The following is a 14,106-nucleotide window of genomic DNA, read 5'->3' as shown; positions in this document are numbered from 1 at the left end:
AGATTCTCGATCAGCTTCGGCGCCCCCGGGCGGCGACTCAAATTCACCTGCCCCCTGCAGCCTTGGCGCTTCACATACACCAGCTCGTAGAAGTGCAGCACTTCCGCCACGGTTGGTCCCTCACAACCAGACAGCCGCCATAGTGAGTTCAGCGCCAGCATTAACCGCCACATGTTGGGACAAATTTGCCCAAAAGCAAGGCCAAACTCGCACACCAGAATTTGAAGGTTTGGCACCAGCGGGAGTGTCACTCCTTGGCGGAATATCGCCTCATGCACGGCGGCAAACCCCTCTAGAAGCATCGAGGCCTTCTCGTCCACCGTCGGCGGACGCAGCTTTACCACGCCTGGCAACCGGTACATCCCTTTCAACCGATTGACGACGGCGGCGTTCAACCGCCCTCCTACCTCGTCAACATAGGTATCGTCGGGAAGAACCCACGCTGACTCGGCATTCTCTCCCGCCACATCTCCCCCGTCAGCGGAACCATTGGCGGCACTGTTACTCGCTAGCCGCTCGTCACGCCTATTTTTGGCAGCGGCGGCCTCCCCTGCGCTAGAACTCTCAGGACGCGAGACACGACCCATGGCTACTTCCCAAGGTATGGTTTGTAGCGGCTCAACCTCTAGCGGTTCTGGCAGTGAGGTTCCTGCATGGGCAGACGGACTCAACGAGTCAATAAATATTCTATCCGCCACGCCGAGGGACACGTCAGACCCGGAATCCTCACTGCTCGAAATCTCTATGAAGTTAGCCATCCCAAACCCTAAAACCCAAATAAGTTAGCTCAAACAAGATCTAGCCTAAGCCTATATCAGTTATAACCAAGAACATCAAGAACAATTACTCAGAAAAAGCCAAAACAAGAACAACCACACTCAACCCAGATTCGACCATCTAGCAAATCCCTAAACACAAACCCTCTGCCAAACACAATAACCCACACCCAAATCTCACTTTACACCCTCAAAGCACACCAGACAAGAACAAATAACGCCCCAAACACAGAATCAACAAAACCCAGAAATCAACAGAACCAATGAAACAGGAAAGAGAGTCAAGATACCAACCTCAAAGGCGAAAACTTCGGTGTGATGGCAAGCAGTAATCTTCGATAAGAGAAATCTTCGTCTTCTTTGGTACGATAACTCCAATCCCAGCAGCCTCCTTCAGTCTCAGACGAACAAGGCTTGAAGACGACAGTAGGGTTTGAAGCTTTGGCAAAGTGTCAAATCTCGCCATGTTCCCCCCATTTTATGTCAACATCAAAGGATTCTCAACCGTCCACTGAAAAACGACACCGAACACCAGCCGTACACGTGCCCCACGTTTCCACTTACTCTCCGGATTAACCGAGGCGTCGCATCGGTTACGAAATCCATAATTACTCGCATTAATGGCGAGAAGACGGCCAGACGTAGGAGACACGCCTCCAGACGCTAACCCTCTGGGAGTTGGCCACGTGTCCACCACCAGCAGACGAAGCGTCTAATGGAAGTAACCACCTGAAGAAACCTTCCAAGTGACGAAGTGTCCGCTAAGCAAAACTCCGCTAGCGGAACTTTACACTTGAAATCTTCCAAGTGACGAAGTTTCCACTAAGCGAAACTCCACTAGCGGAACTTCCCACTTGTCACCTTCCAAGTGACGAAGTCTCCGCTAAGCGAAACTTCCCACTTGTCAGCTTCCAAGTGACGAAGTCTCCGCTAAGCAAAACTCCGCTAGCGGAACTTCACACTTGAAATCTTCCAAGTGACGAAGTCTCCGCTAAGTGAAACTCCGCTAGCGGAACTTCCCACTTGTCACCTTCCAAGTGACGAAGTCTCCGCTAAGCGAAACTCCGCTAGCGGAACTTCCCACTTGTCACCTTCCAAGTGACGAAGTCTCCGCTAAGCGAAACTCCCCTAGCGGAACTTCCCACTTATCACCTTCCAAGTGGCGAAGTCTCCGCTAAGCGAAACTTCCCACTTGTCACCTTCCAAGTGACGAAGTCTCCGCTAAGCGAAACTCCGCTAGCGGAACTTCCCACTTATCATCTTCCCGGTGACGAAGTATCCGCTAGTGAAACTCCGCCAGCGAAGCTTCTCACTTTACCCTGCAAACGGAGCACCTTCCGCTACAGATATCTCTAGCGGAACTCCCTTCCATCTGGCAAGATACGAACTTTGCGGAGCACAAATGCTGCTCAGTAAGGTACCACCATGCACGTCTCCGCGACGATGCTTCCTGCTGCAATCAGCGGGGGGACTTCCGCCAGCGGCGGATCCCGAGGCTACGCCTCACTCTGACAATGACCGCCACGCGGCGTTACGGTCAGATCGTCCCTAAAAGACACGGGGACTTGTCAACAGTCTACGACGGCCCTGATCAGGCACGTTGACCCCCGTCACTTGGGTACTAAAGATTGGGCTCACTACCCAACAACCTCTGCTCCGCGCAGCTCCCCCTCAACAAACAATTTACCGACCATCCGGAGGTCCATCTTCGCCGGGGAGTGGGGGACTCCCTGGGGGGCCTAGCAGGGGCCCACCCGAAAGGGTATAAAGCGTTTTGCTCAGTAAATCCATGGTTGACAACGCACTGACGCTAATTATGCTGTTGCAAGTCTAGCGGAAGATAACGCTTCAAAACCGTTGAACAACTCCCCAACCAAGATTGCCCTCCTTGACTGGGTACTTGGGGGACTTGTACACACATGTACATTACAAGCATAATTAGCTATATTGGGCTACGCTTATTGTACCGCCAGAGGTACTTATTCCCGCCAAGGGAATAGCCTACGGATACACAGCCAGGCAGGCTACCGCCTGAGCCTCGGATCACCCCCAGATTACCGCCGACACGCCGTGCCAAGATGGCATCAGAAGCTCTGCACGCTGGGAACTAAAGCACATCAGTCCCACATCAAAAACAAGGAGAAGATCAGCCTTCTCCTCACCTATAAAAGGTTCTCTCCTCTCTCCTCATTAATTACGCAATTACTACTCATTTATTGTTATGCTGCCTATATGCATTGACTGACTTAGGCATCAGAGAAGTGAAGACCGCCCAACGCGGTCTCCCTCTGACGCCCTGTCCTTCATTTGACAGCTAGCGAAGATCACCAAGTCTACAGAGTAGCGGTCCGCCCATCGGACCCGTGTTAAACGAAAGTTCGGCTACCGCTGGACTTTGAGCATTAACAACTGTTTTAGGAGCTCATTAACTCCTAAAACAGTGGAGGGACTGATTTGCATGCAGAACTGGTTGCTAGGTGATGATATTGCAGAGGTTGTTGATGATTGCTCAATTGAAAACCTTGAGTTTTATGAAGAAGTTGAGAAAGGTATTCACTTTTTAGTTTTTAGTTTTTACATGTCTTTTGACTGTTTTCAGTATTTTCAGTGCATAGGCATTTACATTTTACATCACTCTTTTTTTTTTTTTTTTTTTTTTTTGCAGACCATGAAAGCACTGCATCTAGCAAAATCAATGTGTGTCCAGCTCCAATTCCAAGAGCAAAAGGCAAGGGAAAGCTGGTAATGTGATAGATGTTTGAACTTTGAAGTTTGAAGATTTCATTTGGTTCTGTGCACATTATCAGTAATGGCTTAAGTGTTTAAGAACTTAATTTTTTACAATTTGGAATTGAAGTGTTTAGTTGTGTGGATTGTAATGGATTATGCAGTTATGGCTTAAGTGTTTAAGAACTTAATTTTTTACAATTGGAATTGAAGTGTTTAGTTGTGTGGACTGTAATGGATATTGGATTATGCAGATTTGGTCTTGTTTGAATGTTTGGTATGCACTTATGCAGGTTTGGTAATTTGCCCATTTAGTAGGGCTGGATTCGGTACTAAACCGATCCATTTTTCCCCAAACCGTTGCCGAACCGACCTCCATCGGTATCAACATTTTCAAACCGCCACCGATCCGAATAATCGGTATACCGACAAGTCGGTAACCGAAAATCTCGGTTTGGTATCAGTAGGTAACCGGTAATTACAAGCAAACTCCATGAATTGAGAAAAAGATGGCTTGCAGATCTGTTAGAGAAGACGATGAAAAAAACAGGGAAGACAAAGAAGAAGGAGAAGAATTGAGAGGGCATGTTCTTCCTCCATCGAATTAGCAGAGGCTGTTGAGGCTCACGCTCCAAGCCTAGCGTCGTTACTTCGACGCCGATCCCCACCACTCTCACCCAGCTCCGTCATCGAGTATAACGCCAGTGAAGGAACAAAAAAAATATACAGATCGAAGAACTAACAATCCCATGGTGAAAACGGGATTTTGGTGATTTGGGTTTTTGAGGTTTTGATTTATTTGTAAGAGTTGAAATGGTTGCTTGTGTGATTTTGGAATTGTTGATTGTTTCTAGAAAGAAATTCTGGAATGAGAGAGAAGACAATGCTGGAACGATGGGTTTTAGCTTTTCATTTTGGTTTTTTACTTCTATCGCTTAAGAAACTAATAAATATAAAATTTGTAGACAATATGCTGACAGCAACTCGTAGTGTAGTGGTTGAGATTAGAATCTCTGTCTATGAGAAGAGGAGTTCGAGTCGCGCCTACAACCAATTTTCATTTTATATATATATTGTGTAAGACACTAATAAATATAAAATATGTACATATAGTAATGAGAGCAACTCGTGGTCCAGTGGTTGGGATCAGAGTCTCTGTATGAGGGGAAAGGGGTTCGAGTCCCGCCTTTGACAAATCATTTTGTATATATATTGTGTATATATACATTATGTATCCGGTATGGCGTATACTCGGTCTGTACGGTATACCGACAATATGCCATATACCATACCGTAGCCGAGCCGAAGGGAGCCATACGGTACGGCTGAGCCGAGCCGGAAGTCGGTAGGCCGAGATTTCGGCCCAAATCGGTTCGGGCCGGTTCGAAAATCGGCTGGTTCGGTTGCTTCGGCCCAAAATGCCAGCCCTACCATTTAGTATGCAATATTGCAATATGCAGATTTGGACATTTGGTCATTTTTTCTTCTTGTTTAGCACGTTAGCTTTTAGCTGCAGCCTTATAGGTTTTGTACATTGGTAATTTGGTATGCAACTAAGCACTATGCAGATTTGGTCATGTTTTTCTTCTTGTTTAGCTTTTAGGCTTTTAGCTGCAGCTTGCAGGTTTGGTACTTTGACAGTTTGGTATGCAATTGCAATTTGCAAGTGTGGAACTATGCAATATGCAATATGCACTATGCAGATTTGGTCTTTTTTTTCCATCACTTTTAGCCTTTTAGGCTTTTAGCTTTTATTGAATAAGTCAATAAGATCAGCTTGTTGGATTATGAAATAATAAAGTGTTGTAGGGAATTGCAATCTTACTTGTTCTCTTTGAAATGATCATTTGAATGTAGTGTTGAAATAATGGAAAATAAAAATGCAAATTGGGAAATTTTACCAAATTGCAAACTCAGATAACCTGTATTTTTTTTTTTTCGGGCCTGTTGCGGATTGGGCCCGGTCCCGGCCCGATACCGATCGGGTTCCGGCTTGTCGGGATCAATTCTCAAAATGGCCTCAACCGTCCCGGCCCGTCCCGACTAATAATTCCGGGCCCGGGATCGGGATTGCCACAATTTCGGCCCGTGCTGGCCCGTGCCCAGCCTACTTATTCATTTTAGCACTACTTTTGTGGCCCAGGCTTTTACCTCTATTAAACAGTTTACTAGCTCATGCTTATGGGACAGGAGTCAGGAGAAGTTCTTATATGGTATGGACCCACGCCAGTAGCAAGCACCTCCAATTGTATGGGATGAAGTCTTCTGTCCTATAGACTACTGGTTTTTTTTGTTCCCTATATTTTTAACTCTATTTTTTTCTCCGTGATCAAACTTCAAACAGCCCAATTTCCTTCCTACAATACTTTTAACCAACTGAACAATTTACATACCTGATTTGGTAATTGTCCAATCTTTGCCCGAGCCACCCGAGAAGTTTGGGCTTCAGCATCCGTTATGCCCAGAGATATCTAAAGTATAATGGTACACTCTTATATTATGAGATCTTGCTCATTCCAGAATAAAATGCAAAGAAAGCAATAGAATACAGGATATAGCTATTCAAAATCTATTGATATGAAGTCCAAAGAGGCTCAGAATAAACCCTAAGACGATAAACACACTCAACAGATGATAAAATAGAGTATACAATTTCCTTCTCTAAGATATCAGAGCAGATCAGATCTGAATTTCCAAAATCAGATTGACTTACTTTGATAAAACTAATAGCATAGTTTGAGTTAGAGAAAATTAAACTATCCAAAAAAAATTGACAGGATTCACCCATCGTATTCAAAATATAGCTGATTGATAAAATGTATAAAATTTCTTTTGCACTAGCGTTGCAGCATTTACCTGTGGTGATTTCAACTCATGCATAGCAATCTCAGCAGCTCTGTTCCCACCTAAAAAATTTGGGTGCGAAGTGTTTGTATAATCTACCTGTATGAAAGAAAGTAGATCAGTCAGCATAGGTCCAAATCAGCGTCAGAGCAAGTGCTTGTTGAGCAATCATTTGATAGGAAACACAAAGCAGTCCTAACTAAAGCACAATTTGTCTTCTCATGACAAGATCAATAGATCAAAGAATACCCATATAACAGTGTTTATAAGGTTGACAGAGAGATACCTCCATCTCAATAAGATTTTCTATCATTCTCTCAGCAGGCTGTGCACCGTCACGCAAAAAGTTTACCATGACTTCATCCAAACGCATTCTCAATACTGGAAACCTTTGCAACTCAGTTACCTCACAAGTGCGACTAATCTGCAGAGAAAATTTCAGTTATCAACATTTCTTGATTCATGGAAACGTATAATTCTAAAAGTACCACATAGACATGTATCTATAACTCACCTTAACCAGTTCCTCATAAACAAAACGAAGACACTGAAGGCTTGGGTCTAACAAGCGTGCAATCTGTCTTCTGACTAAAACTTAAAATGGGACCTGAAAACAATCAAACACAATGCTTATCACCCACTGCGTGCAACCCCGCTACTGGTTTAAAACTTTTAAACAAGGGAATGGAATGTATAACACCATATGGCATCATCATTATAGTCACCCAACTCACCTCAGGCACAAATAAAGCATTTTTTGCACCAGATGCATTTTGAATGGCCGTTCGAATATCATCATCAGTTACATCATCACAGGGATCTACTTCCTACAATTATGGATAGTTCGTAGGCAATCAGATGATAGCATCTATGTAATATTAAATTTGTACAGAAAGAGGGCCTTGAACAAGAATAAATTTCAAAGCATCCTCACATCAAGCAGAAATATTGGAGAACATGTAATACCAGATTATAATTTTTAGTAAGACACAGGCCTTTTCGTTTAAGTATGTAGTAAACAGACAATGTCCAAATTTCTACACATCAATAAAAAATATAAATGTATAAGAAAACATAGTACCTGCAAGCTCTGTTTGGCTCCAATTTTGCTGCAGCTGGTCAACAGTCTCTTTTCTGCGCGGGAGTGCCAACACCGTTCGGGTGCGGTCGTTGGGGGTGTCCCTTGACCTGACTTCTTTTGAGCGACTGTAGACGAGGAGAGCACCAACCTCGTCGCAGGATTCTTTGTGCTTCGTGCTGGAGGACTTTGTCTTGTGTCACCAAGTCGATACTCAACGTTGTAGGTTAAGCAGAGCGAAATCACCGGGAAGTAGAGAGAACTTGCTAAAGCGTGACTTTAGCTTGGTTGGTTTGCGAGGGCGTTACCCTTACTTGGCTGGTTCCGTAACCGTTGTGGTCGCGATACTATAGTCGGCTCCCGAGGAGACTAGGACCGAAGTACGTTGACAGAGGGTTTGGTGGCACTGAAAGTCCGCTTCTGAGAAGACTAGGACTAGGAGTGTGATCACCAGTAAGAGAAAGAGAAGGAGAGGAGTTGCTCTTAGAGAGGTTTGCTCTAGAGAGACTTAGATCATCTTAGAGATGTATTGATGAGTGAATTGTGTTGTCTATTATGTTTCATTGTAACCTCTATTTATAGGCTACCATGCCAAAGTGTTTAGCATTAAACAAATGATAGTGGAGCATTAATTGGAGATCAGAAATGATGAATTTTGGAGATAAGGAAGCATAATTGGAGATAAAGAATGATGAATTTCGGAGATAAGGAGATAAGGAGGCATAATTGGAGATAATGAATGATGAATTTTGGAGATAAGGAAGCACTTTCGGCTCCTTTATTCCTTCAATTTTATCTCCATCAAGCATTCCGATTTTGACCGTGACCTCTTCATAACAAATGTTCCACTATGAGTGTAGATCACCCTGGTCAAATTTCAGAGCTTTTCATATAGTGGTTGGGCCGAAAAGATTGGACTGATTATTTTGACCGTGACCTCTTCATAACAAATTACAGGTCCAGTTTTCCAGTTTTGCTTCTGCAAAAGATTGGACTGATTGTTTGAAGGCCTTCCACTCAAAAATATCTCTAGCACTCTTCATAAGAAATGATCCTTGGGATGTCTAGATTTAATCTGGACAGTTTTAGCTCATTTCGATTTCATTTGGTTAGTCTGCCGCCCCTCCTTCCTTGTTTAGCTCGGTTTCTCCTAGCCGAAGTAGGAAAATGTGCTAAAGTTGACTTTTCATGTTTCCATGTTTCCATGCTTCCATGCTTCCATAGTAGGCTTTATTTAGCCTCTAAATATATATTTCGAACTTGTCGACAATATATAGATTGAGCCACTGACATTGGCTCAATTTCTCCAAGACGTGCCTTATCAGGCCAAAATGCTCATTTTGGGTCCAAACAAGCTCTTTACAAAAATTGACTGGAAAATGTACTGGATCCTGGTACTCTTTTGTGTTACTGTACAAAGGCTAATTGCATGTTTAATAAAAAATAGTTTCTGCAAGTTTAGTATTAGAAATGAATATGTAATGGGTTAATACGATAAATGAGGTCCCAGATAGGAATGATTTAGTAGAGGTTTGAAGTAATTGTTTATGTGAGCAATGGAGTATAGGACTGTTACTATGTAGACTGAATTCCAGTTCGGGTTAACATGGTGAAATCTCTACATTTATTGAATTGGGAATAGTGAAGGTTATCTTGGTGCAGTAGCAGAGCTTACCTTCAGTAGCAGCAGTAGCAGAGACCTTCGATAGCACCAGTAGCAGTAGTAGCAGAGACCTTCGATAGCAGCAGTAGCATGTATGGTCTCGAAACGTGAAGGGTGTGTTGTGCTCTTTTTCCTCTTCGACCGATGTTATTTTTGTCTCACTGGGTTTTTGTTACTCGACAAGCACTACAAAAAAGAATTCATTTAGCTTCACTAGTTAGCGTCGGCGTCAGAATGCCGTCGCCATTGATCAAAAATTCGCTACGGCAAATGCGGTGTAGCAAAGAGAAAAATTATTTGCCACGGCATGGCGTCGCCGTCGCATAAATGTGCCTTCAATTGCTACGGCATATTTTTTCCGTCGCTAAATTTCTCTACTTTTAACTACGGTAGATTCTGCCATCGTCTATTTTCATTTTATACATTTTTTTTTAGTTTTTTTTTTTTACTTTTGGGTGAATATCGGTGCCAAAGTTAAACATATCGGCAAAGACTTTGGGTTCATGAACATTGTTCTTGTTCCCGCTCCCTCCATCTGCTATTTCCCGCTCACTCCATCCAGTCCCGACAACGAAGTCAACCATAGCAATCCGCGAAGTCGACACCTGCTAGTTCAGCTCCACCTCCTTCCAATTTTTCTTCCTCCTCCGTTGCTCAGATCCTAAACTCTAATACCCAGAAATCAATCAGATCTGTTTGTCTCTCACTTTGTGGACTGCATCTTGTCGATCTCCACTCTCAAAACAGGTCAGAAGCTCAAAGCTCACTTCCTTTCATGTTTTGGGAGCTAATTAATCAAAACCAAGATTCGATTTGGCTTGGGTTTACTCCAGGGAAGTGGTCTTTTATTTCAACAAATCAAATGGGATATTTGTTTTTCTGGGCTTTGCATCGTATATATTTGATTTGTTATGTAACTTTGATTTGCATTGGAATATTTGGATATATAATCTAAATGTCATAAATCGTTCATCATATATCTTGTCCTCTTAATTCTATCTATATATATCTATCTGTTTTTCATGGATTGAGTGATGCTTGAATTTCTTCTAATCATTTTTCTTATCTTTTATTTGTTTAGTTCTCTCCTTTGGGTAATCTAAAGGCCACAATATGATTGGCTTATATTCTCGGCATGTTATTTGATATGAGCTAATACTGTGGTTATTTATGTAAGAATGAGAGAGCAGAATCAGAGCAGAAGAAAGCAGAAAATCTGATAGCGCTGGCAGAAAAGAGAAAGGTTTGTAGTCTATTTTCTTTTCGAAACTTTGAGATTTGGATGAATAAATCTCTGATATTTCTTGCGCTTTATTGGTAATTGCAGAGAGAAAATGAGAAGCTTCACTCAGAAATAATTGAATTGAAAGACCAGCTCCAAGCCAAACAGGCAGTGAATGAGGATTTTGAAGCCCAGAAGAAAATTAAAGCACTTGAACAAGTGTTAAAGGAGAAGGCGCAGGAGCTTACTGATCTGTCCGAATTTTACAATCCACTGATTTTCAAGGAGAGGAGCAATAATGATGAGCTGCAGGGGGCCCGTAAAGAGTTAATTGAGGTATGTTCATATTCTAAACATGAAATTGAGGTATGTTCATATTCTAAACATGTTTTCGATATAGTTTATAAACTATTTCCCTACACTATATATTGGAACTAATGCATGATTAAAATCAGAATGCCTTGAATAAGTTACAGTCTCTTGGTCATCTTTGTTGATTCACTATTTTTGATAATCGATTTTGTTGGGAAGAAAGGGGAAGGCATTTTTTGGATATGTAGAGTTTTTCCTTTGGTCTCTGGGACTCCCTTAGCCACAAATAGGATTGTCAAGACACAGACTGCACCAAATAGGTAGTATGTTCCTGTAAAGCATATCAAATTCATGTACATAGTGAATCAGACTTCAGTAGTGAAACAATATAAATCACTTGGACTAATAACTTTGGTTCACACGATTTAGGGCCTGTTTGGGATTTTCTTTAGTAAACTGTTTTTGCTGGAAGCCTTTTTGTTACATGCACATAAAATTTCAATATTTACTTCACAGTAAGTGTGTCCTCTAAAAGCACTTGGACATCCTTCCTTAGGTACTTCTACCTACCTACCCGAAAAACACTTCTAACTATTTCTGCTAGCTGTCAAAAGAGCTTTTGGCAGGTCTACTGGTGCTAAAAGAAACCACACTTACCTGAGGAACTCCAGTTCATAAGAGAGTTGTAAGTATAGGAAACTACCCAAGCACCAGACCAGTTCACAAACCCACCAAGCTTCCACCCACTCCCTTCACATTAATTGGGAAAATTTGCACTAGGCCACCATTTCATGAATATTCAGTTGGAATTGAACATCTGCAGTCAATTAGGTTTAGTAGTCTTTTACATTATATATATATACATACATACAGCGCTTCTCAGCTGCGGACGTCCGCAGATTTTCCTTCGGTGCGGATTTGAGGTTTTGACCTACTTTTCGATTATATTTTCACATCTTAACCGTTCAGTTTTTAGGTCCCAATGTATAGATCACCTCTACAAAATTTCAGCCAAATCGGTGATCGTTAAGGCATCCAAAACTGCAATTTACACGAACGAACCGAATCTGCCGAACCGGAACCGTTCGTTTATATTGTTGTAAATTGCAGTTTTGGATGCCTTAACGATCACCGATTTGGCTGAAATTTTGCAGAGGTGATCTATACATTAGGACCTAAAAACTGAACGGTTAAGATGTGAAAATGTGATCGAAAAGTGGGTTAAAACCTCAAATCCGTACCTTTTTTCTTAGGTGCGGATATCCGCACCTGAGCAAAGTTATACATACATATATATATATATATATTTTTTTTTTTTTTTTTTTTTGGTTTTTTTTTTTTTGGAGGAATAGAGGAAGTGACAAGTTTTCCACATTTACCTCGGACATTATCACCCAAGGGCCTGCCTTTCGGAAGACTTTGTGAAGTAACTATGTATTCCTGTTGAAAAAAGAAAGCTTGCACAGTTAGATATCTTCAGTCTAATTATCTTGTTAGTTCAATTTTGTTAGTTTGGAATGAAGAAAGTGATGGAATTGGACTGGTTTGAAATACTTGCTTGCTATATTCATCTGACTAGTTAATCAAATGCTTAATCTAAAGATTGTCTGATTATGTATATTCCAAGTTTGAGAACATATTTTTTCTTGTCTGGACATTATTCCGCTATGTTAAAAGAAAAACCTTAGTTATGACTCTTTAGTATATCTTGATGTTTTTGATTTTGATGAAGAGACTAAACCAATATATTCCAACTTGATTTTATGCCTATACTTTGTCTTAATACTACTTTCTTGACGAACCTCTGCATTATTTTTGGCACTTTGGCTAGCAGCTGAAATAGATACCCATGCAATTACCCAACTTAATGTCATTATGCTACTAAATAATCAAACATTTTAATGATGTAAGGCTTCTGATTTTGATGGTAGATCATTGAGTTAAGAGAAAGAAGACGAGAGACTGAAGATCTTGGTTGAACAAGGTGAAATTTGTGCACTTGGTACTATCCTATAGTGATTCATTAATTTCTACTTTAGCTTTTCAATTGATTGTTTATATTTTGTATTCTTCCAGTTTAGTTGCCTATCTTCTTTTTGTCATTCTTAATGAATAATTGCAGAATCTGCTGGAACTGCATCCATTTTAATATGTGTGTGTGTATATACCTTGCATAGAATCTTGTTACTGATCTAAATATACTAGTCTTGTTATGTTTTCAATGATTTGTAAATTAGGGTTTGCTAATTTCGATTGTTTGGCTTTTTGCTTTTGGTATATTAGGGTGCATTATTGGACGAACATATAGCAGAACAAACTGTGGTACTTTGAATGAGAGAGGGAGAGCAAATCTGTGGTTTTGATGGGTTTCAATGTCCCTTAAACGCCGTCGGTTCACTGCGATCTGAACCATCTCCACTCTTCGCTTTAGGTAATCATCCTCCTCCCTCCCCATTTCTCAGTCCTCTGTTCAATATTTGATTGCTCTAATTTTCTGTACCGAAGCTTATACTCTTCTTCTGTTAATTTTCTAAATTGGGTAGCTCGAGCGAATGTAATCAAAATTAGGGTTTTGCTTGGTCTCCAATTTGTATCCCAAACTTCAATTGGGGTTTTTGTTCGTGGATGGAATTGGATCATCTTTCGGTGTTGTTTAATAATTGCTAGCCCTACCAAGTTTGGAATTTACAGAAAAATGAATTCTTTGAAGGAAATTTTGCCTTTTTTTTTTCCCTACCATTATTCACATTTCGTAAAGATAATTTTGTTAATTTGGGTGGTTTTGTAATTGAATGATTGTTTATGATTTTAGATGATTGAGAAGTACAATGACATTGTATTGCAGGCTATCCAAGAGTAGAAGAAGAGTGGCTTTCTAGGTCAGTGACAGAGGTAAAAGAATTCCAGAATTGAAATGATATCAATAATCTAATCCCAATGACAACAGTAGGAAAAGATATTGTTTTAAACTGCGCCTTATGAACTTGGGTCTCATTTGTTAATTTTTCGTGTTACTTCAGGATTACTCATGTTTCTTGTTTATGGTTTGACTACAGCTCCTACATTTGAACTAGCATTGTGAAACCTCTTGGCTTTAAATTTATGGTTTGACTACAGCTCCTACCTTTTTGTTCATTACCTTATGATGTTCCCTGATTGCACACTTTGCAGGTATTTCAAAGGTCCTGAGCTCCTTGTTTATTTACAAGATTATGACTATTCTTTGGAATTCATATGAGGTCAGCATGTGTTTGTGCAAGCCATGATAAATAGCTTTATTAGAACTTCACCCTGTTATCTTACATGTCTTAAACCAGCATTTAGCTGGATATATATACTGGCTTGAAACTTATGATTTCTTGACATCCATGTTGAGTTTTGCATTATGCTTGTAGAGAAGAAGCAAGTTGGTGCTAGACATATAAGTTGAAGCTAGTATCTTACATTGGGTTTAGTGTCTTATGTTTACATGTCTGAATATTAG

General features: G+C 41.1%; 1 protein-coding gene and 1 long non-coding RNA gene across 4 annotated transcripts; one reads left to right on the top strand and one right to left on the bottom strand.

Annotated features, from left to right (window-relative positions):
* Positions 1-803: 803 nt before the first annotated feature.
* LOC133716728 (dynamin-related protein 3A-like) lies at positions 804-6,956 on the bottom strand. Its single transcript, XM_062143399.1, has 5 exons — positions 6,862-6,956; positions 6,634-6,771; positions 6,360-6,446; positions 5,897-5,974; positions 804-809 (listed from the first exon to the last, which is right to left on the bottom strand). Exons 2-5 carry the CDS (start codon positions 6,718-6,720, stop codon positions 804-806), a joined length of 258 nt encoding a protein of 85 aa, XP_061999383.1. The 5' UTR covers positions 6,721-6,771; positions 6,862-6,956.
* A 2,740-nt stretch (positions 6,957-9,696) lies between these two features.
* Positions 9,697-13,863, top strand: LOC133713778 (uncharacterized). Of its 3 annotated transcripts, none has more exons than XR_009848241.1 (7): positions 9,697-9,835; positions 10,266-10,331; positions 10,416-10,646; positions 12,554-12,606; positions 12,906-13,053; positions 13,468-13,514; positions 13,794-13,863. It is a non-coding gene; the product is annotated as an uncharacterized LOC133713778 (long non-coding RNA). The 3 variants fall into 3 exon arrangements; XR_009848242.1 differs by having other exon boundaries at positions 13,468-13,501; positions 13,794-13,845; XR_009848243.1 differs by lacking the exon at positions 13,468-13,514.
* Positions 13,864-14,106: the final 243 nt, after the last annotated feature.

This window comes from Rosa rugosa, chromosome 6 (genome assembly GCF_958449725.1).
Source record: "Rosa rugosa chromosome 6, drRosRugo1.1, whole genome shotgun sequence".
In the NCBI taxonomy this organism is placed as follows: Eukaryota; Viridiplantae; Streptophyta; class Magnoliopsida; order Rosales; family Rosaceae; genus Rosa; species Rosa rugosa.
Note: the sequence above shows the minus strand (reverse complement) of the source record. Positions and strands in the feature narration are given on the sequence as shown.

What these genes read in the sequence shown, in the direction of transcription:
- LOC133716728 (XM_062143399.1), bottom strand. Translation starts at nt 6,720, where the DNA reads ATGCGTTTGGATGAAGTCATGGTAAACTTTTTGCGTGACGGTGCACAG. An exon ending in AAAATCTTATTGAGATGGAG is followed by an intron (nt 6,447 to 6,633) that starts GTATCTCTCTGT and finishes TCTTTCATACAG; the next exon opens with GTAGATTATACAAACACTTC. An exon ending in ATGAGTTGAAATCACCACAG is followed by an intron (nt 5,975 to 6,359) that starts GTAAATGCTGCA and finishes ATTATACTTTAG; the next exon opens with ATATCTCTGGGCATAACGGA.